Source organism: Mirounga leonina, unplaced genomic scaffold (genome assembly GCF_011800145.1).
Source record: "Mirounga leonina isolate KUSES-001 unplaced genomic scaffold, KU_Mleo_1.0 Mir_150, whole genome shotgun sequence".
Taxonomy (NCBI): domain Eukaryota; kingdom Metazoa; phylum Chordata; class Mammalia; order Carnivora; family Phocidae; genus Mirounga; species Mirounga leonina.
The window spans coordinates 21,359,698-21,380,493 of record NW_023270374.1 but is presented as its reverse complement, the minus strand read 5'-3'; the positions used below and the strand labels follow the sequence as shown (position 1 = coordinate 21,380,493).

Below are 20,796 nucleotides of genomic sequence, written 5' to 3'. Positions count from 1 at the left end.
GAGCCTGCTTCTCCCTCTCCCTCTGCTTCCTCCCTCCTGCTCGTGTGCTCACTAGCTCTCTCTCGCTCTCTCTCTCTCCCCCTTAAATAAATAAATAACCTTAAAAAAAGTTTTTTTTAAATAAGTTTATAAAGTAACTTTATAAACTTTATAAAGCCATAAGTTTACCAGGCTTGTCTCCTTACCTCTTCACCTACAAAACTGTGTCACCTTGAAACTCACTCTACGGCATTGATCTAACCTCTTGGTTGGTCGGTCCCAACCACGTGTAATCACCTTGGGGAGTTGTCCCCATTAGAGTAGCCACACAGCAGGCTCCCCGTTTGCTTTTACTGTTGACTGACTCCTTGTCCACAGTTTTAAGAGAGGACTCTCTTAATAGTTCCCTAACTTTATCCCTGATGGCCTTCTTCCATTTGGCCCCTTTTCTTTGTTGTGCCTCACCTCCAAAACTAGGGTCTCAGATATCTGAAAGCCATCAAATAGGGGACTATACTGTTTCTTTTTCTAGTCATAGTGTGATTCTAGCTCATACACTCCATTTCTCTCAAGCCCATTTGAATCTCAGCACTCGTACAATGGTTTTAAAGTCCCAGTCTTCAGTCCTGGCTGGCAAACTGTGTGAGGTCAGTGTTGGGAGGGAGCTGTGGTAGCAAAATTCATTCCACCCACCAGTGCCGTAAAAGCCAACATAATCTCTGTTGAAGAGCCTTAATTAGAATTTTTTTAAAGCTGTTCTAGCTAAGGAGAGGGCCCAGAGCCCCAACCCTCACAGTATCCCCAGGACTCCCAAGTGGGTATACGTAGAAAAGACTGGTCTGTGAGAGTTCCCTGATCCACCACTTTGATAAGTCTGTGTTTTAAAATGAGCTCAGTGTCATTTATAAAGGGGGTAATGAATGATCACACATATGAAAAGCAAGAAGAGTCACTAAAATGGACCTTTAATGATTTTATTTGGACTAAGAGACTGTCCGTGATTCTTATTTTTCCACTTTTCATAGTTTTCCCAGTGAATGTGAAGTACATTTACGGTTGAGGATTTTAAAATTACCAGTAGTGAGATATTTAAGGTCTTCCCCAAAATGCTCCAAAGAAAAGGACAGTATAACTGTATTGTTTTATTTGCGTATGTGTAGCCTGACTTGTTCTGCAAACATGGAACAAATTCATTGAGCAGCTACTGAGAGCCTAGCACATGCAGGCAGCATGCGAGGCGTGCGGAGACAAAGGTGAACAGAGGCAGCCCCCGCCCACAAATAGCTGTGGAGGAAATTGAGCCAGATGCCAGCAAAGACAGGCCGTAACCCATCTCCTACTCACTCACAAGGACAGAAATGGGGGTGCCACTGCAGATTCAGAGGACCAAGAGGAAAGGGATGGAAGGATGCAGTGGCCTGAGCTCTAGTGAAGCACCACAGCCGGCTGGCATGTCAGTGGGGTTCAGTTTTTCTGGATTAGCTATCTGACATATGTAAGCATCTCTACGAGGTAGAAACACCCCAAGGGGGCAAAGGAGGGGAGAAAAGGAATTGGAGCAAAGACATTCCTCTCTTTCCACCATGCCATTAAATGTTTTGCGTAGCTGAGGTGATGGTCAGAGCTCTTCAGAGATCTTGTCATGTGTGGCAACTTAGACTGTAGATAAGTAACACGAAAGGTTAAGTGATTATGTCAGTACAGGAATTAAGTTTTTAAATATACAGTTGACTCTTGAGCAACACAGGGGCTAGGGGCACTGACCGCCAGCCCCCTCTTTCTATCTTGTACAGTTACAAATCTGCATATATCACAGGGATGAAAGCTGCAGCGTAGGGAATATAGTCAGTGGTATGGTAATAGTGTTCTGTGGTGACACATGATGGTAGCTAAGCTGGTGGTGAGCATAGTATAATGTATAGACTTGCGGAGTTACTGTATTGTACACCTGAAACGCATATAACATTGTGTGTCAACTATACTTCAGTTAAAAAAAAAAAAAGTCCATGTAGGGGCGCCTGGGTGGTTCAGTCGGTTAAGCGACTGCCTTCGGCTCAGGTCATGATCCCAGGGTCCTGGGATTGAGTCCCGCGTCAGGCTCGTTGCCCAGTGGGGAGTCTGCTTCTCCCTCTCCCACGCCCTCTACTTGTGTTCTCCCTCTCTCAAATAAATAACATCTTTAAAGAAAATTTGTGTATAACTTTTGACTTACCAAAATGTAATTAACTGTGGCTCCTGGGTGGCTCAGTCGTTAAGCGTCTGCCTTCGGCTCAGGTCATGATCCCAGGGTCCTGGGATTGAGCCCCCGCATCGGGCTCCCTGCTCAGCAGGAAAGCCTGCTTCTCCCTCTCCCACTCCCCTTGCTTGTGTTCCCTCTCTTGCTGTGTCTTTCTCTGTCAAATAAATAAAATCTTTTTTAAAAAAAGTAATTAATTGTCTACTGCTGACCTGAAGATTGATCAATGACACTAACAGCACATATTTTACATGTTTTATGTATGATATACTGTGTTCTTACAATAAAGTAAACTAGAGAAAAGAAAATGTCATTAAGAAAGTCGTAAGGAAGAGAAAATACATTTATACTACTGTACTGTATTTATCCAGAAGAGTGTGTATAAGTGGGCCCACGCAGTTCAAATCCATGTTGTTCAAGGGTCAGCTGTAGACGTGCTAGTGAGGATCCTAGTGAAGTGAATTGGAGTGACATTAAGTAACGTAATGACACTCTGGGTTTTTGATACCTTGGATATGAAGGTGTCCTGTAAGAGGTGCCTACCATCAGAGGGGAGCAGGAGGCTCGAAGGACAGCCCCGCCTCTACCATACGTGATATTCCAAGCCCCTCCCCTCTCCCATTTGTCCCTCCAGGAGAAATGTGCCCAGTACTGGCCCTCTGATGGAGTGGTGTCCTATGGAGACATCACAGTGGAGCTGAAGAAAGAGGAGGAATGTGAGAGCTACACTGTCAGAGACCTCCTGGTCACCAACACCAGGGTAAGGTGGCTGGGGGTGCGGCTTCTCCCGCAGGGAAAAGCCAGACCGCCCCACATCTCTGATCGCCCTTCTTCCAAAGGAGAACAAAGGCCGGCAGATCCGGCAGTTCCACTTCCACGGCTGGCCTGAAGTGGGCATCCCCAGCGACGGGAAGGGCATGATCAGCATCATCGCGGCCGTGCAGAAGCAGCAACAGCAGTCGGGGAACCACCCCATCACCGTGCACTGCAGGTACCGCTCTCCCCAGCCCTCGGGGGGAAGGGGAGGCCATAAGAGGCAGGCAGGGGGAGCGACAGTGGGGAAAGCCAGACAAGAGCAGGCCACTGGGGAGCAGCACCTGGCAGTCGAGTTTGGTGGCCAGCACAGGGCCAGATAATGGGAGAGGGTTGTGGTGGTCAAACTTCGCATTAAGTGCTAGGGAACTAGTGACATTAGAATATCGGGCAGGGGAGCATTTGGGATAGTGATGGGGTAGGGGCGAGCAGCAGAGGAGACTGACAGTGGAGAGACTGTGGGGGTGAGGGTCTGGCCTCCTTAAGAAACACAGGAAAAGAGAAAAGGGCAACTATTTTGAGAAGAATTTGAAGAAAAATGAGCAAGACTGAAAACATAGATGTGAAAGAGAAGAGGAATCAAGGCTGTAGGGTGTATCCCGAGTTTAAATCAGGGTTACTGGTAATGGTTGCTGTCACTGACAGAAGAAAGATGATAAGGGGACTCGTTTGGGGAGCAAAGGTGAATTTTGGGGGGCGTGTTGTTTGAGATTGCATTTTAGGGGGAAAAAACTTACCATGAGCTTGTATTGCTATTATAATTTGGGGGAAAAAAATTCTTAGAAGGAAGAGTATATCATAAATCACTGCAAATTGGTTTTAAAAACAGAAAAATAAGCAAAGGAACTTCTAGGAATGTATCCAGTAAATGTGCATCAACTGGCCAAAAGGAAATAGTCACCACTATCGAAGTACTACTTATAATAGTGAAAGATTATAAATTATCTAAACATATTAATAGGGGGCTGACTCAATAAGCCATGTTTATGGATCTCATGCTACAGAGCTACAAAAATTAATGAGTCTGCTTATATACTGGGTGTGGGTTAATCCTCTAGATGTATTGCTTTGTGAACAAAAGCAAATGGGAGATAGAGAAAAAACATGTGTTTCTGTTGGGGGGCGCCTGGCTGGCTCAGTGGATGAAATGTGCGACTCTTGATCTTGGGGTTGTGAGTTCGAGCTCTATGTGGGGTGTAGAGATCATTTAAATAAATAAAAGACTTTTAAAAAACAGAACATAATGTTTCTGTTGGTATATGCCTAAAAATATCTCTGGAAGGACAGGCAAGGACCCAAGGACATTGGTGCTTTCCCAGGAGTGCATCTGAAGGCGAAGAAATGGAGTAGGAAGGAAACCTTTTCTTGTTTGGGATTGTTTTGAAATTTGAACTATGATAATTTATTGCCTATACAAAAATAAAGCATTTAAAAAATATCTTAAAAAAGTGACAAAGTGTACCAACTAATACAAATGGACAGTGAACACAAAAAGGTGCTATACTTTACTAGTAATATTCTGAGAAATGAGAATGAAAACAATGCAGTGTGCTTTGTGCCCATTGGATTGGCAAAATTAAAAGAATTCCTTGGTGGTGCACCTGTCTGGCTCAGGCAGTAGAACACTCAACTCTTGAACTCGGGGTTGTCAGTTTGAGACCCACATTGGGGGTAGAGATTACTTTAAAAAAAAAATTAAACTAAAAATCTACGAAAAGATTCCTTGGACTGCCCAGATAAGTATTTCCTTCCCTACACTTTTTTCTTTCCCTTGGTCACCCTTTCTTGGCAAACCCCAGATTCTCTAGCTAGCCTGCATCTGCACTGGGCTGCTGAGTGTGGCTGAAGAGAAGCATCGGGTTACAGGCTTCAGTTTACATTCCTGACCACTGACTTCATGGTTGGCCCTTACTGCTGCCTTGCTATCCTTCTGCACCTTCCACTCTTCCAGACCACGGCTGGACATACTAGGGTGCAGTGCCAAATCTGGCCTACCACCTGGTTTTCTGTGGGTCTGCAAGCTAAGAACTATTTTTATATTTTTAAGATTTTATTTATTTATTTATTTGCCAGAGAGAGAACAGCAGGGGGAATGGCAGGCAGAGAGAGAGCCCAGTGCAGGACTGGATCCCAGGACCCCGGGCTCATGACCTGAGCCAAAGGCAGCCACTTAACCGACTGCCACCCAGGTGTCCCCTGTTTTTACATTTTTAAATGGTTTTTTAAAAATCAAAAGACTATTTCATGACATGAAGATGGCGTGAAATTCACATTTTGGTGTCTGTATATGAGGTTTTATTGGAACACAGCTGTGCCCGTCTGTGTGTGTATCTGCTGCTCTTATGCTCCAGCAACAGAATTGAGACCAGACGTGGAGCTCTCCGTGCCTCACACTGCTGCTCAGCACACAGGAAGTCAGAGTTGTACAGTTAGAACGGATTTTGTCTCTTCTCAGCAACACCCAGGATATTTCCTGTCTGGCCCTTTACAGAACAGCTTGCCAGCCTTTGTCCTAGATGATTATTTCACACCTCCTCTCAAACCTAGATACCATCAGCACCTCTTCTGTCCTCGTATTTGAGAGAGGACGGTGTTTTCTGTTTGTAAGAAAGGAGAAGCAATCAGAACTTCTGTGTGCTTCCAGCACATAGCTGCCTGTCTCCCGGCATTGGTGCTGTGGACCCTGCATCCCTCCTGTTCAGTGAATGAGTTGTCTGACCTCTCTCTGAAGCCAGTTGCATTAATCATCTATTGGTGTGTAATAATATTACCACAAACGTAGCATCTTAAAACAACACATTTATCTCACAGTCTCTGTGGTCAGAAATCTGAGCACATCTTAGGTGAGTCCTGCGCTTCAGGGTCTCACAAGACTCCAGTCAAGGTGTTAGCCAGGGCTGTGGTCCCATCTGAGGCTCGAATGGGAAGGATCCATTTCTTTTTTTTTTTTTTTTTTTTTTGAGAAAGCAAGAGAGAGAACACAAGCAGAGGGAGTGGGAGAGGGAGAAGCATACTCCCCACTGAGCAGGGAACCCGATGTGGGGCTCCATCCCAGGACCCTGGGATCACGACCTGAGCTGAAGACAGACGCTTAACCAACTGGGCCACCCAGGCGCCCCAGGAAGGATCCATTTCTAAGCTCACTTGGTTTTTGGTAGCATTCAGTCCCCTGCAGGCTGCTGGGCTGAAGTTCCTTGCCACGTGGACCTTCCCAGTGTGGCTGCTACCTCTTCTAAGCCAGCAAGAGAGTGTCTCCTTTCGAGACAGTCTTTATGATCCCATGTAGCATAACCACATACGTGTAGTTACATACATCTCATCCCCCTTGCTACTGTCTGTTGGTTAGAAGCACACACACATCCCACCCACACTCATGGGGAAGAGATTGCATAAGGGCATGAGCACCAAGAGGCAGGGATCTGGGGTGCCATGGTAGGGCCTGTCTGCCACAGTCACCCTCCACTTGGATATCAATTCCATCCCCTTTTGTCTCCTCAGGGACCTGACTTCACTATCCTACATCATCAGGTTTTCCTCTGGATAACTACCATCTTCATGCAAATGGGCTATAATTTCTCCCGTCTTAATATTTTAAAAACTCTTACCTCTCATTCCCCTCCAGGTACCCCTCTATTTCTCTGTTTTCCTTAATAGTAAAGTTTCTCAAGAAAGATTTGTCCAGACTAACTCCCCAGTTCCTCTCTTCCCATTCTCTCTTGAGCCCATTCTGGTTAACCTCTCCCCTCCACACTCCATTGCAACTGCCCCTGTGAGGGCTACCTGTGACCTCCACATTGCTGCGTCCAGAGATCCTTCTGTCTCCTTACCCTTGACCTTCATCAGTATCCAACACAGTTAACCAGTCGCTTCTCTGTGGAATGCTTTCAACATGGCTTCTCTCCTGGTTTATGTCCTCACTGGCTGATTCCTCTCCATCTGTGGTCCAGGGCCCAGATGGACCTCATTGTTGACTAATAGCCACTCCCCCAGGCAGCCCGTCTTGTCTCCTGGCTTTCGTACCAACTCCTGTGTCATTATCACCAGGTCAACCTCTCCCTAAACTCCAGATTTATGTGTCTAGTTACCTACTCAACATTTCCACTTTGGCATCTTCAGTTTTGGCATTTTCAGGTCCGGATCAGAACTTCTCGTCTTCCTTCCTAAGTCTGCTCTTTGCCCAGCCTTCCCCCAGTCAGTAAATGGCATTTCAGTCCCCCAGCTCTCTCCGATGAGAGGCCTTGGAGCCATACTCTTCTCCTCCTTATTTCCTCACATATGCACGTGTAATGTTCGACCTTGCTCTACATGGAAAGTGGTTTCAGAATCAAGTATTTCTCACTCCCTCCACCAGCACCCCTCTGTCTGAGCCACCACCTCCTCTTCCCAGGAGTTATACTGGCCTCACGTGTTTCCCTGTGTCAACACAGCAGCCTGAGAGGTTCTTCTAAAAACTTCAGGCCACATCACTTAGCATCCTAACAACAGGGACGCCTGGGTGGCTCAGGCAGTTAAGTGACTGCCTTTGGTTCAGGTCGTGATCCCAGGGTACTGGGATCGAGTCCCACATCGGGCTCCTTGCTCAGTGGGGAGTCTGCTTCTCGCTCTGCCTGCTGAGTCTGCTCTGCCTGCTGCTCCCCCTGCTTATGTTCTCTATCTCTGACAAATAAGTAAATAAAATCTTTAAAAAAAAAAAAAAAAAAAGAATCCTAACAACAGCTCATAAGGCCCAACTTGATCTGAGGGCTCTTACCCAGGCCAGGCAGGAAGTGTACCAGGGGATTGGCATTCTCCCTGAGGGCTCTGACCTCACCCACTACTCTCCTTTCTTCCTTCATGTCCTTCCATCCATCAGATTCAGCTACAGAGCTTCCGCACCTAGACATCCTGCCTTGTGCCTGAGATACTCCTCTCCAGACAGCTATTGGGCCTTGCCCTCACCTTCAGGTCTCTGCTCATGTGACACCCTATTAGAGAACCTTCCTTGACCACCCTGCCTAGAACCCCTATTCCTCTTTCCTTCCCACACTACATATTTTATTGTCTGGGGGTGTTGTTCCCCACCACAGCCCTGCCACACATCAGGCACTCAGTAAGGGTCTGGTGAATCAACTGATGACATTGAACAGGGTGGATAGTGTCAGAGTCAGAGTCTGGATTCCTGGGACTTAGGAAGCAAATGAGAGGCATAGAAAAGAATCAGCGTGTGCGCGCGCACACACACACACGCACACTCTCTCTCTCTCTCTCTCTCTCTCTGCATAAGGGCAGGGTTTATCAGGAAAGGAAAGAGACTAGCATCCCAACGTGAGTGAGCAGCAGATCAGGGCAATTCAGGAATATTTGTAGGTAGACAGTGAAGGCTCAGTGAGGTTCTTCATCACTGTCCTGTAGGCGAGCCCCTCAGCAGCCAAAGTGGAACATACAGAAGGGGCAGCGGGGGTACCCCTTCCTCCCCAGAGCAGTGTGAGCATGGGGCTTATGGGGAGAGGAGCAAATGGGCCCCTGCCCTCACCCCAGCCCAGCATCTCCATTAGATGACAGCCCTTCCCATGAGCCCCAACCTCCACCTCGGCCTTTATGTGCTCACTGACACTGTCTTCACCTTATCAGCCCAGTGGGCTATAACAGATGTGTCTGCTCTATTACAGCGCAGGGGCAGGACGGACAGGGACCTTCTGTGCCCTAAGCACAGTCCTGGAACGGGTGAAAGCGGAGGGGATTTTGGATGTCTTCCAGACCGTCAAGAGCCTGCGGCTACAGAGGCCACACATGGTCCAGACACTGGTATGCTGCCCACACCACCACCCATCCACAGCCCTTCTCTTTCAGGGCCATCTCAAGGGGGAGGCTCTTCCAGGGGGCCCATCATTCCCCAAGGTACCCCAGACAGAATGAGCCTTGGTGACAGAGCAGAGGGGCACAGCCCTGTCACCAGTAAGAGTGGCCTCTCTGAAGGCTAGAAGGGGGTGCTGGGGTAGGAAGACTCAGGAGTGCCGCCTCTTTGGCTCAGGCTCCTGACTGTCTCAGTGACCAGTAACCACTGGGTATGGGGACGAGCATCCAGAAGGGCCCTGGAACCTTGGAGAGCTAGACATGCCTGAGGGGAAAGAAAAATACATTTTAAGAGGTTTGGGAGTTGGTGAGGCTTTGAGAGCCAGGGCACCTGCAGCCTGGCAAGCATGGTGAGATGCGGGCCACGCAGAGTCATCTCCCCGCCTCACAGCCCAGTGCACTCACATCTGACTGCTGCAGGCCTAGGGCCACATCTTCCTCTCGGGTCCCCTCCATCTGGACAAAATTAGCTGTACTCAGCCCAGAAGGGGAATGCTGTCAGAACTCGGGTAGGTAGAGCGGGACTCAGGTACAAGTCCAAAAACATTCACTTCCCCTCAGGTTTCCATTTTTTTAAAAAAATAGGTCTGTCAGGAACTGCAGGTACCTTGTTGTCTTCAGTAACGCTGGTTTTTTCCCCTCCCTTTGCTCTGCAGGAACAGTATGAGTTCTGCTACAAGGTGGTGCAGGAATATATTGACGCATTCTCAGATTATGCCAACTTCAAGTAAGAGGTGATGAGATCGGTGGACAGGAAAATTGCCTTTAATATTTTGTAATATTCTGTTTTGTTAATATACCCAAAATTGTGTATATATCTTATAACTGTTTTAGAAATTGGTACATAGGCTTCTATTACCTATTAGGTGGAGATTTTATATGTAAATGTGTTAGCACTGATAGTCCTTTTTCCAATGTTTTATTGGGGAATTAAATAGTGTGATGTTTGGATTGACATCGTGAAATCCTCTGCCTGGAAATTGGGCTGTATTATTCTTTGGTTTAGACATCTTTTCCTAAAGAAGGAACACAAAATTAATTCCAGGTAGCTCAGCATCAACTAAGAAAAAAAAGCACAAAGTTCTCAGAGCTCTTGAGGAAGTTGGTTGTCCTGGTGCCCCCTCTCCCCCACCCCTTTCAGGCTGTTGTTCCCTCCCTGCTCTGTAAATAATCCCTCCCCTCCCCAGCCTCCCCCCATCACCACCACAACCCACTGTGGGGAGTAAAGGGACCAGAGCGGTATCTCTGGCACCACACTAGGGATTATCAGGTAATAAAAACTTTGACTCCCTGAGGACGCGTCTCCCTTTGTCTGGGGTGGGGCAGCCGGACCAGGGCTGAGGCTCTCCTAGGCCACTCCCGGCCCTGCTGTTAGTGTTCTGTCTCAGCTGGTCTCAGGAGCCACTGTCCTCTCAACTCCTTTCCAACTGGCACAGCCTCTCCAGCTCTCAGCTAGTTGCCAGGACCCACCCTCCGTTCCCAGAGCATCTTTGGTGCAGTGATCCCAGCCAGCCTTGCTCCCTGGAAGATGGTCAGCGTCCTCACTGTTTCCCTAGCGCAGGGGCATGGGAGAGAGAGGAGGTAGCTAGCTAAGGCCAATACGACTTCCCTGGTGCTTTGCTATAAAACGGTCTGGATTGTGTCTCTCTGTCCAGGATAAGTCTTTATATCCACACTTACTAGATTAAATAGCTTTCATTTTCTTTTATATTTGTCTACACTTCCAGGACTTTTATGTGAAAGTGCCTCAGATCCAGAGGCCAGGATGGTAGGAGTCTTCAATCCCAACTTGATATCAAGCCTAACATTATACAAAAGTGTCTAGCGTTTGTGTCTTAAATAACGTGGATGTTCATTTATTTCTCATGTAATGGGGTGCCCAGTCCAGAGACCCAGTGTTCTCCCGTCTTTTGGTCCCAGTGTCCCTTAGAATGTTATTCTTGTCCTCATGGCTGAAGCTGGATCACTGTCTTTTCCCATGGAGAAGCGAAAAGAAAATGGAGAGAAAGCAACTTCATTTTTTTTTTTTAAGATTTTATTTATTTATTTGAGAGAGAGCACATGAGAGGGGGGAGGGTCAGAGGGAGAAGCAGACTCCCCGCCGAGCAGGGAGCCCGATGCGGGACTCGATCCCGGGACTCCAGAATCATGACCTGAGCTGATGGCAGTCGCTTAACTAACTGAGCCACCGAGGCACCCCTCAAATAAATAAAATCTTTTTTTTTTTTTTTTTTAAGATTTTATTTTATTTATTTGAGAGAGAGAGAATGAGAGACAGAGAGCATGAGAGGGAGGAGGGTCAGAGGGAGAAGCAGACTCCCTGCTCGGCAGGGAGCCCGATGCGGGACTCGATCCCGGGACTCCGGGATCATGACCTGAGCCGAAGGCAGTCGCTTAACCAACTGAGCCACCCAGGCGCCCGCAACTTCATTTTTAAGGACATGAAGCAAAAGCTCTTCTTTACATTTTCACTCCTGTTGGCTCAAACCTAGTCAAAAGGCTACACTGTGTGACTACAGGAATGCTGGGAAATGTCATCTTTAGTTGGCACAGCTGTCAGTGTGGGGCTGAGAGAGTCTTAAGGCCCCTGGGGCCTTTCTCAAGGAGCAGGGGCAGGCCCTGGGCGACTCAGGCCATCAGGAGTTGGGAAGTGGCACCCCAGCCTGGGCCGTGGAGGCACACTCAGACATCACTGTTGCTCTGCTTGTTGACGGAGGTGGGACTTGAACTGGACCCAAGGGATGCTGGAAATGTGGATGAGGGAAGGCAACGTCACATGGAGCCGCATTACAGAAGGCCTCAGAACCCTACAGAAGGTGAACAGATGCAGTGGCTCCAGGATGGGGGCCAAGTTCACCACATAGTCAGGACATCTACAGGAGGCAGGGGCACCGTGACAGACCACCTCTGCAAGTTTCTGAGAAGTGAGTGTGCATCAGAAGTACTTGGTCCTTCTGTAAGAACTAAGGAACTCCAAGCGGCAGTAAACTCAAAACTCAGTGGTTTTCAAAGAAGCATAAGTAAATTAAGCAATCTGAGAAGGATTTCTGATGAGAGGTACCACGTTTGGGAAGGAGACCCTGACTCTTTGCAGACTACCTTTGGTGCCTCTATGACCAAGTCCTGACAGATGGAGGAGGGCAAGCAAGCTACATGGCAACCCAATAGGAGAGCCCATCATGTGCCCTGTGCTGCCTCCCTACGTCCCAGCAGGCTGCCTACCTCCTGTTGCTAGGGCTGGTGTTGAGCAGCTTACACACCAGTGTGTACCAGGGTTCCTACAGAAGGCCTGAGTACCTCTACCTACCCACCAGTGTGGCCTGGCCACTTGCTGCTGAAGTCCATGCTGATTTGCTTGGTGGCTTGGCTAATTTTTTTTTTTTTAAGATTTTATTTATTATTTGAGAGAGAGCGAGCATGAGCGGTGTGGAGCCGCAGAGGGAGAAGCAGACCCCCCGCTGAGCAGGGAGTCTGCCGTGGGGCTCAGTCCCAGAACCCTGAGATCATGACCTGAGCTGAAGGCAGATGCTTAACCAACTGAGCCACCCAGGCGCCCCTTGGCCAATATATATATATATATATTTTTTTTTTTTTTTTTTTTTTTAAGATTTTATTTATTTTTTTGAGAGAGCGAAAGAGCACAAGCAGGGGGAGCAACAGAGGGAGAGGGAGAAGCAGGCTGCCTGCCAAGCAGGGAGCCCAGTGCGGAACTCGATCCCAGGATGCTGGGATCATGACCTGAGCCGAAGAAGATGCTTAACTGACTGAGCCACCCATGTGCCCCTGGGTCAATGTTTTAAATATCACCTGGCTACTAAACAGATGTCTTCAAGCAGGACTTGTATGGTTGCAAGAGACACTAACCCAACAGGAACAAGTCAAGGCTAACGGGAAGTGGATCAAGGCTCACGCTGCACAATCATGTGGGAACAGCAGGGGTGACTGCTTCATCCAGTGCCTGCCCCTCAGGTAGTTGGCTGTGCCCCACAGAGTTGGAGCTAGAGCCGGTGAGGATGTCTCAGAAGAGGGAGCGAGGCATCCAGTGCCCACTGTGCTCAGACCTCACTTCATCAAGTCAGCGCACTCCTGGTTTCCTTCCTCAGTTTCCTTCGCACTCCACCACCACCACCACCAAATGCACAAGTCTTTCATTTTAATTTAAAAAAAAAAAAAAAAGGCACTTCCCCCCAGGCCGATAGTCTCCTGACTCACTCTCCCCTCTTCCACCCTTCATCCCCACAGATTCCTTTCTCACCACTCATCAGGGACCCACTCTGTGTCCACTAGTCCCTCCCTTCTGACTTCATCCTCACTCTGTAGCCTCTGCTGTTCCTCTTTCTCCTTCCCCAGAGACCAGGCATTCCTGTGGTCAGCATGTGGCGGATCCTTAGCCCTTCTTCAACCCTGAGCTCCCATCCTGGGCCCCGGGGTGGCATATCCTGCTGCCTGCCAAGTGACTATATGAGGTGACCCACGCACACCTGCCTCACACTCCCACCACCCCGAGGTTCACCCGGTCTCTCCAGAGTCTCCCGTCCCTTCCTGCAGCCTTCCAGCATTCTCTGCACCTCTCTCCACTGACAGTTCCTGTGTTGACTCTTCTCCATATTTGTTCCTTACGTGGGAGCACCACAAGTGCCCTGTGCACAGACTCTGGCTAACTCACTGTCATCCTTCACCCAGACCATCTGATCCGGGATTTGTGCCCCTCTGCTCCAGCAGCACCTGAGCACTCAGCTCGAGGCCTCTGCTTTCCCAGCTGACTACAAGCAGCTCCCAGACGGATAAAGTCCTATCCTCAGGGCCGACCATTAGTTGGAGCTGAGTGGTGAACAAATGGCTTTCTGTGCCCTGCTGAGACGGATAGGAGGATGAATTTCTGAGTCTGTAATCTGGAAGGGGACAGCAAACGTTCTTGAAAAGCTACGGATGTTGCCAGAAAGGAACCAGAGCGTCCCCTGGGAAGCTTAGTTCTGGTTTGGATTTTTTACGAAAAACCACAAATTACAGGAAAAAATAAGGGCACCCCATTCCTCTTTTAAAATAAACACAGGGGACTTTGAATAAAACATTCTGTAAACCCAAACCAGAACTAAGCTAGTTATTGAACTCAATCATTTTCACTAAACCACAAATGTTTCCCTAAAAATTACTTGGTTAACTAACACATACAGGAACAAAGTGTATTTCCCAAAACAATTTAACTGAATATACAGTCCACACATGGCTTCGGGTCCCTGCTAAAGATAAGTCATTTTGGAAGTTCATGTGTGCCTTCCTGGCTGGGCAGCTGAAGTCCAGGCGCCTGTGGATGACTGTGGTGCCCGTTATGCCATTCCCTCCCCCATCTTTGCCACAGGATTTGACGCACCTGCTCTCCTAACGACTGGCCACCCCACGCCGAGCCTGACCCTGGCCCTTGCATTTGCTGTTCAGCCCAAATGCAGAGATTGGCTATTAACCCTGTAAACAGGCCTCTGCCCTCCCCCTGCCCCCCAGGCTAATAGCTGGTGGGAGAAAGCTGAGCTGACGCAGATTGGGAGTTGGAGACACGTTTTGAGTGTCCTAGATTAGCTGTGCCCAACTCCATGAATAGTCCTGGGTTGAGCACAGGGGAAGGCTTGGAACCTTGAGAGGCAAAACTATTCCTACCCCCTGCTCGTTCATAGGCCCGCAGATGCTGCACTGCCCCCTTAGCTGGGCCCCGCTCATGGGCCTCCCGGGAGGAGAGAAAAACTACCTGGGGATAGGTGTGTCCGACCCAAACCTGCCTGCGTCTGGAGTGACCCAGCCCTAGTAGTGCCCAGGTGTGTAGATGAGGACCGCTCCATCAACCCGGTTTACAGTGTGGCAAACAAGCCCTCAGGCCCTCATGGTTTCTCCCAGACCGCTTCACAGGTTGCTGGGCTCCCCACTCAGGCTGCCAATTGTGTGGAATGCAGGGTCCCCAGGCATTGCAGGCCACAGTTTACTTTTTGGGTCAGAGAAGACTGAACGCTTTGTAGGTCAAAGGGCAGGAGCTTGAGGATGCCTCCTGGGAAGTGGGAAGAGGATTCTCGAGGGCCTGGCCAGGCTGGAGCAGGAGTCTTACCACTTCAGATCCCTGGGAAGACGGAGAGGGAGCTATCTGTCTGGTGACCCTAGGGCCACTGACTAAAAATACACTAGGAACACACACTGGTAAGGGAAGGGTGTTGGGTGGCAGGCTGCCTCCCTCCCTCTCTGAGACGTCACGGGAGTGTGTGGACCAGGAACTGGGTGGAGTCAGCTGATCAGTAAATCCCAGAGCTGGCTGGCTGGGGGTCCTACTGTCACCTGGAGGAGCCACCTCAGGGAGCCACCTCATCCACAGCTATCCCTCGGTGAGTGAAGAGGATGCTCTCCCCAAAGGCTGGGGCTCCTGGCTGGAAGTCTGTCCTGGGTGTGTGGCACACTGTTCCTCTTCTCCCTCCCAAGTCCCTGTCCTACCCATGAACCACGTCCCAGGAAAAAAAAAAACCTTTCCTCTGCCTGCTGCCTCTAGTGTAGGAGGGACAAGGGGTAGAAGCACTTGCCCCTGTCACCACCACACATCCATTCCACATCCCCACCTGCCATGGAAGAGAGATGGCAAACCACAGAGAACAGAGGCAGCGGGCCATGCACCAGGTGCCCCAAATGCCCTTACATTGCTGCTACTCTTGGGAGAGCTCCCCTTACCCAGGTCTCTGTTCCTCTTCCCAACCTTCTCCCACTTCTGGAATCCCTGGAGGGATAGGCCTGATGGACTGAGGAGGGTCCTCAGCTGGCAAGGCTGGGATCCTCTGCACCCCAGGGGGCTCTGGGGAAGGCTAGCTGCCAGGAGCCTTTGGGGTGCAGAGATCCCTACAGTCCTGGGATGAGCAGCAGTGGCAGAAGAGGGAAGGGCCTTAGGAAACAGTAAAGCTGCTGCCGAAGTGCCAGTTGTCCGAGGGGGCCCTGAAAGAAAAGGAAGGAGGTATGGATGGAAGTGTCTCGTCTTGAGTGCTGTCCACTCTCCATGGGAGCAGCCCTGCCATGGCCAGCTGCAGGCTAGGCTTTCTGCTGCTGCTGCTGCTGACCGTCCACCTTGGATCCTCGAAGGCTCAGCACTGGTCCCATGGCTGGTACCCTGGAGGAAAACAAGCGTCCAGCTCAGCCCAGCACCCCCAGCACGCCCCAAGGCTCCTAGGTGGGTTAAGGGTCTCCCCAGCCTAAGTGGGAGGAAGAAGGCGCTGGCTGGGGATCCTTCACCTCCTGTGAGCCTGGAGTGTGAGTAGTGGGCAGGCCGCAGCCTCAGCTCCTTCCTGAGGAAGGGTCCTGGGTACCCCAGCAAGCAGCCCAGACCAGACTGCCCATGACCTCCCAAGCGATGCCCTGGCTCCCCCCAAGAACAATGTGCCCTGGGAGGGCAGAACCACAGGCTGGTGGCGTCTCCGCCGGAAGCAGCACCTGGTGCAGACACTGCTGGTAAGTAGAGGGAGAGGCCCGGCCTTGGCCAGCAGGGGCCATTGGGACTAAGAACTTGGGCGCTGTGTGGACAGAAGAGGGGGGGTAATGAGAGAACACGGAGACCCCCCTGCCAAGGCACGCCCGGGCACACACACGATGCTATCTGCTATCCTTATTTCCCAGAATTGTAGACAATTTATGATAAGATACTTAAGTTAAAAGAAGTCACTAGTGGAGTGGAGATAGTTGTACTGAAAACCTCCATAAATAAGACTGACTGTAGTGGGGTCCTCCAGGCTTCTTTTTTGTCAAGAGAAGCCAGTGTGTCTGGAGGTGGGCAGGCCCTCAGTGGAAAGAGGTGAGGGGTACACCAAGAACCAGGTGGTCACTGACACGCACTAGGAATGACCGTGATTGCAGAAGATCGGTGTGCAGAGATGGATTATTACTATTTTGCAAATTTAAAGTGCACCGGAGAGTGGTAACTGAAGAAGTTGTAAATTCTTATAAGGCAAAAACTTACCACCTAATTAAATCGGTGTGAGCTCAGGTTTTTACAAACCAGGTGTATTAAGGGCAGGGGGCGTCCGCCTGGCGGCAGCATCCTCCGCCACAAAACCAGGTCAGGAGGGGTGGGGGCGGGCAAGGTCGCAGCCGGGCGGCCAGGTGACCAGGGCGTCCGCTGGAATGACCACCCCCTCCCCCCCGCAGACCGGACGTAGAGCGCCGCGCCCTGTCGCCCTCCAATAAAGATGTGAAGTCCCTGACGCTGCTGCCTCGAGTTCTCTCCTCTGTTCCTTTCTCGTCCACCCTCACTAAGACCCTACCCCGCGTGGAGGTTGGAGGGACGTGGACCCGGCCCGCGGGCGGGACGGACACGGGGGGGTTTGGGGCGGGGCCGGTCCCGCTGGGAGGGAGCAGCCAGAGCCAGTGGTCCTGGGGCGGACGCAGAAGTGTGCAGGCGTGCGACCCCCGAGCGGCCTCCAGGCGGTGGGAGGCGGGGCCCGCGGACTACGTGTCCCGTGGTGCCCCGCGGCCGCTTCCGGGTCCCGCGATGCCCTGCGGCGCGCCGGACGCTGAGCGGCCTGGGCCATGCTGCACGCGCTGAGAGTCCTGGGCCGGGGGTCCCTGTGCGGGCCTCCGGCTCCGCTGCTGCTGCCCGTGCGCGGCCGCAAGACCCGCCACGACCCTCCGGCCAAGTCCAAGGTCGGGCGCGTGGCGACCCCGCCCGCGGTGGATCCTGTAGAATTCTTCTTGCTGACGGAGCGTTACCGGCAGTACCGCCAGACGGTGCGCGCCCTCAGGTGTGTGTCACAAGGGGGAGGTGGCCGTCGGCGCCGTGGGCGGTGTATCGGAGCGGGCGGGCGTAGAGGGTGCCGACTTTGGGCGCGTCTCCGCCCAGGCTGGAGTTCGTGTCCGAGGTGCGGAAGAAGGTGCACGAGGCCCGGGCCGGGGTCCTGGCAGAGCGCAAGGCGCTGCAAGATGCCACCGAGCACCGCGACCTGATGGCCTGGAACCAGGCGGAGAACCAGCGGCTGCACGAGCTGCGGTGAGTGGGCCGGGAGGCGGGGCGGGCCGCTGGCTGGCGCCGGGGAGACCCAGCCGCGCTCAGGGTCAGCCTCTTGCCCCACCCCACCCCAGGTTAGCCAGGCTGCGGCAGGAGGCGCGGGAGCTGGAGCAGCGGCAGGCGGAGGAGAAAGCCCGGCGGGCCCGAGAGGCGGAGGCCTGGGCGCAGCTCAGGGAGCAGGAAGTGCTGCAGCTGCAGGTGAGCCGCGTCTCCGCGGGCGGGGTTGGAGGCCGGGAACTCCGCCTGGGCGCGGCGCAGTGGGGCACCCCCTACGTGCACTGAGAGAGCGAGCAGCCTTGAGACGTGAGAGTTAGGTAAGGATTTGGGAGAGGAGTGCAAGGAGAGTGGCTGGCAGGCGCAGAGACCCAGAGGTGAGAGTTGTTAGAAAAAGTATTCCAGTAGCTAGGTGGTGGTAAACCCACATCTGTGGGAGGGACTCCCGTTTCCACAAGGAGTTCGGATTTTGCTTTGCGGGTGATAAAGTCATTGAAGTGTTAATATTCTGGGCTAGGATGGCAGGTGTGAGACAGTAAAAGCAGGGAGACCAGTTAGGAGTGATCCAGCAAGAATGGATGAGGTCTGAATTAAAGTAATAGAGGGAGGGACGTCTGGGTGGCTCAGTGGCATATGAGCGTCTGCCTTCCGCTCAGGTCATGATCCCAGGACCCGAGCCCCACATCGGGCTCCCTGCTTGGCGGGAAGCCTGCTTCTCCCTCTTCCACTCCCTCTGCTTGTGTTCCCTGTCTCGCTGTGTCTCTCTCTGTCAAATAAATAAATAAAATCTTTAAAAAAAATAAATAATAAAAAATAAAGTAATAGAGAAAGACAAGTTTGAGAGAGATTAAGAGGGACATTGAGGCAACATTGAGGAACTGATTCCACCCAGTGGGAACACGAGATTGTCACAACTGGTGTGCTTGGAGTTCTAGCTGAGATGTCCAGTGGATAATTATCTCAGAAAGAGGAATATGGTAAGGCTGCCTGATGTTCTTCCACAGGAAGGTCGTCAGGGCACTCACAGAGGACCTGGGCTCCAAGCATCCGTCCAGGGGGAGAGCTGGAGCCTCTCAGTGGGCTAAAGGCCAGCAGGTATGTGCTTCCATTCATCTGGCCTTCTGTCTCCCAATAGGAGGAAGCAAAAAATTTCATCACCCGAGAGAACCTGGAGGCACGGGTGGAAGAAGCTTTGGACTCGCCAAAGAGCTACAACTGGGCCGTCACCAGAGAGGGGCTGGTGGTCAAGCCACAGCACAAGGGCTCTTAAGGGCCCAGTAAGGACAGTGCCCACCCAGGGACCATGTGTGTATGGGGGTAGGAGGGTCGGGCCTGATCTGCAATAAATCTGTTGATGTTTCTTATGAAGAAGGAGGCTCAGCCTGTTCCGGTGTAGCCCTCACATTCTGGCCTCTGCACCCACCACTTGGTCAGAAATTCCCATACACGGTGTCCTCTTCTGCAGCCATGTACAGCTCAGCAAAGCACCAGACCTCAGAGGTTCCCATCTCACAGAGGAGCAGAATGGACCATCGTCACCTCATGCAACCGACTCATCTACTAAGTGTCATCGAGGACGAGGACAATGGTTGGCAAATTACAGTCCTTGGGCCCAATGTGGCCCGCTGCCTATTTTTGTAAATAAATTTTATTGGAACACAGCTATACTCATTCATTGACTACTTTCACGCTATGATGGCAGAAACCAGTAGCTGCAACAGAAGAAGTTTGCCAACTCCTGATCTAGACCTTTAGGACTCCAGCCAGAGTAACCAGATACCACCCAGTACCTGAGATACATGCTAACCACTGGCCTGCTTCTGCTTGACCCTGCAATTTGCCCTCTAGGGTCTGGTGTGCCCAAGACACAGAAGGCAAGGAGGAGACCCCATTTCTTTCGGTGGCCCTTTCCACCCATGACTTCAGTGACCCACATGTGCCCTGGCACTGCCTGCTTCTTTGGACCACACACCAGATTAGTCCTGGCAGGGGAGGCCTGGTTGACCTTTACAGGGTCAGTGTGGCTTACCCAGCACTTGGACCAAACCCTATGGGTGCCAGAAATACTTGTAATTGAAGTTCACAAGGTTCACCAAGTGAACACAGAGCTGCCTGGCCCTCTTCAAGCCCAAGTCCTCGTGTTTCTCAGAGCCAGAGCCACTGCCCCTTTGTCACCATTCAGCTGAACTTGCCCAGATACCACCAGGAGAAAGCAAATAGAAACCTAGTTTCTTTCCCCAACTCCCGTGGGGTAGAGACGGCCTGGAAACCCCCAAAATATGAAAGCCTTTTCGGGAATATGGGCCATCCCTCAACACGCAGGTGAGGAAGCAGGTAGAGAGGTACAGGCAGAGAGCCAGTGGTTCTCACAGTGCCTTGCACCCAGCCTCCATCAGGCCCTGCCCCGCTCAGGGCACTGGCCTCCCTCCGCAGGCTGATAGTAGGTCATCTTTTCCTGGGCCCAGGGCCCAGGTGCAGGACGGTGCAGTCCTTGGTTTCAGGTGCTCAGTGTAACTTCTGAGGTGAGAGCTGATGGGTGCACATTATGGGCCATGGATTGAGGCAACTGTGCCCATAGCCTTGGGCTTTGTTGTGAGAAGGGGACCACCTGGTACTCTGCAGTGGAAGTGTTTGGTGAGCGTGGGAAGTCCAGTTGCATTCTTGCTAAAGTCCCTGCCCTTCTGCACCAGGATTCTGACAAGCTTTTTGGCCTCAGGGAAGACTGTGTCCTGCTTTCTTGACGCTCTGTGTTTGGGCTGCGTTTCCTTCACAGCTGTCTTTCAATGCCCTGCATGGGGCTGTAAGTCCTTAGCATCCACTGCTGTCTCCAGCATGTCACGTAGAGCCACCCATAAACCAGGCCTCGGTGTTTTTATCCTTTACGCACAGCGCTCTTACCTGTCTAGACACAGATAGGCAGCTTACT

At 51.2% G+C, this 20,796-nt stretch overlaps 3 protein-coding genes across 11 annotated transcripts in view; all 3 read left to right on the top strand.

Moving 5' to 3' along the window:
• The window catches only part of PTPRA (protein tyrosine phosphatase receptor type A), a 163,273-nt gene extending 153,119 nt beyond the window's left edge, over positions 1 to 10,154 (top strand). For 8 of the 9 annotated variants that reach the window (XM_035005999.1, XM_035005995.1, XM_035005998.1 and 5 more), the window contains 4 exons: positions 2,850 to 2,975; positions 3,055 to 3,206; positions 8,677 to 8,812; positions 9,517 to 9,840. In XM_035005999.1, coding sequence (XP_034861890.1) covers positions 2,850 to 2,975; positions 3,055 to 3,206; positions 8,677 to 8,812; positions 9,517 to 9,591 — 489 coding nt within the window. In that variant the 3' untranslated portion in view covers positions 9,592 to 9,840. Of the gene's footprint in view, positions 1 to 2,849; positions 2,976 to 3,054; positions 3,207 to 8,676; positions 8,813 to 9,516 lie in introns of all 9 variants that reach the window. The other variant, XM_035005994.1, reaches the window with a different exon arrangement.
• Positions 10,155 to 14,154: 4,000 nt separating this feature from the next.
• On the top strand, positions 14,155 to 16,470 carry LOC118011103 (progonadoliberin-2). The gene is made up of 2 exons (XM_035005661.1): positions 14,155 to 16,049; positions 16,191 to 16,470. Exons 1-2 carry the CDS (start codon positions 15,896 to 15,898, stop codon positions 16,376 to 16,378), a joined length of 342 nt encoding a protein of 113 aa, XP_034861552.1. The 5' UTR covers positions 14,155 to 15,895; the 3' UTR covers positions 16,379 to 16,470.
• Positions 16,471 to 17,352: 882 nt separating this feature from the next.
• MRPS26 (mitochondrial ribosomal protein S26) lies at positions 17,353 to 19,531 on the top strand. The gene is made up of 4 exons (XM_035005993.1): positions 17,353 to 17,613; positions 17,712 to 17,858; positions 17,951 to 18,074; positions 19,006 to 19,531. Exons 1-4 carry the CDS (start codon positions 17,402 to 17,404, stop codon positions 19,138 to 19,140), a joined length of 618 nt encoding a protein of 205 aa, XP_034861884.1. The 5' UTR covers positions 17,353 to 17,401; the 3' UTR covers positions 19,141 to 19,531.
• Positions 19,532 to 20,796: the final 1,265 nt, after the last annotated feature.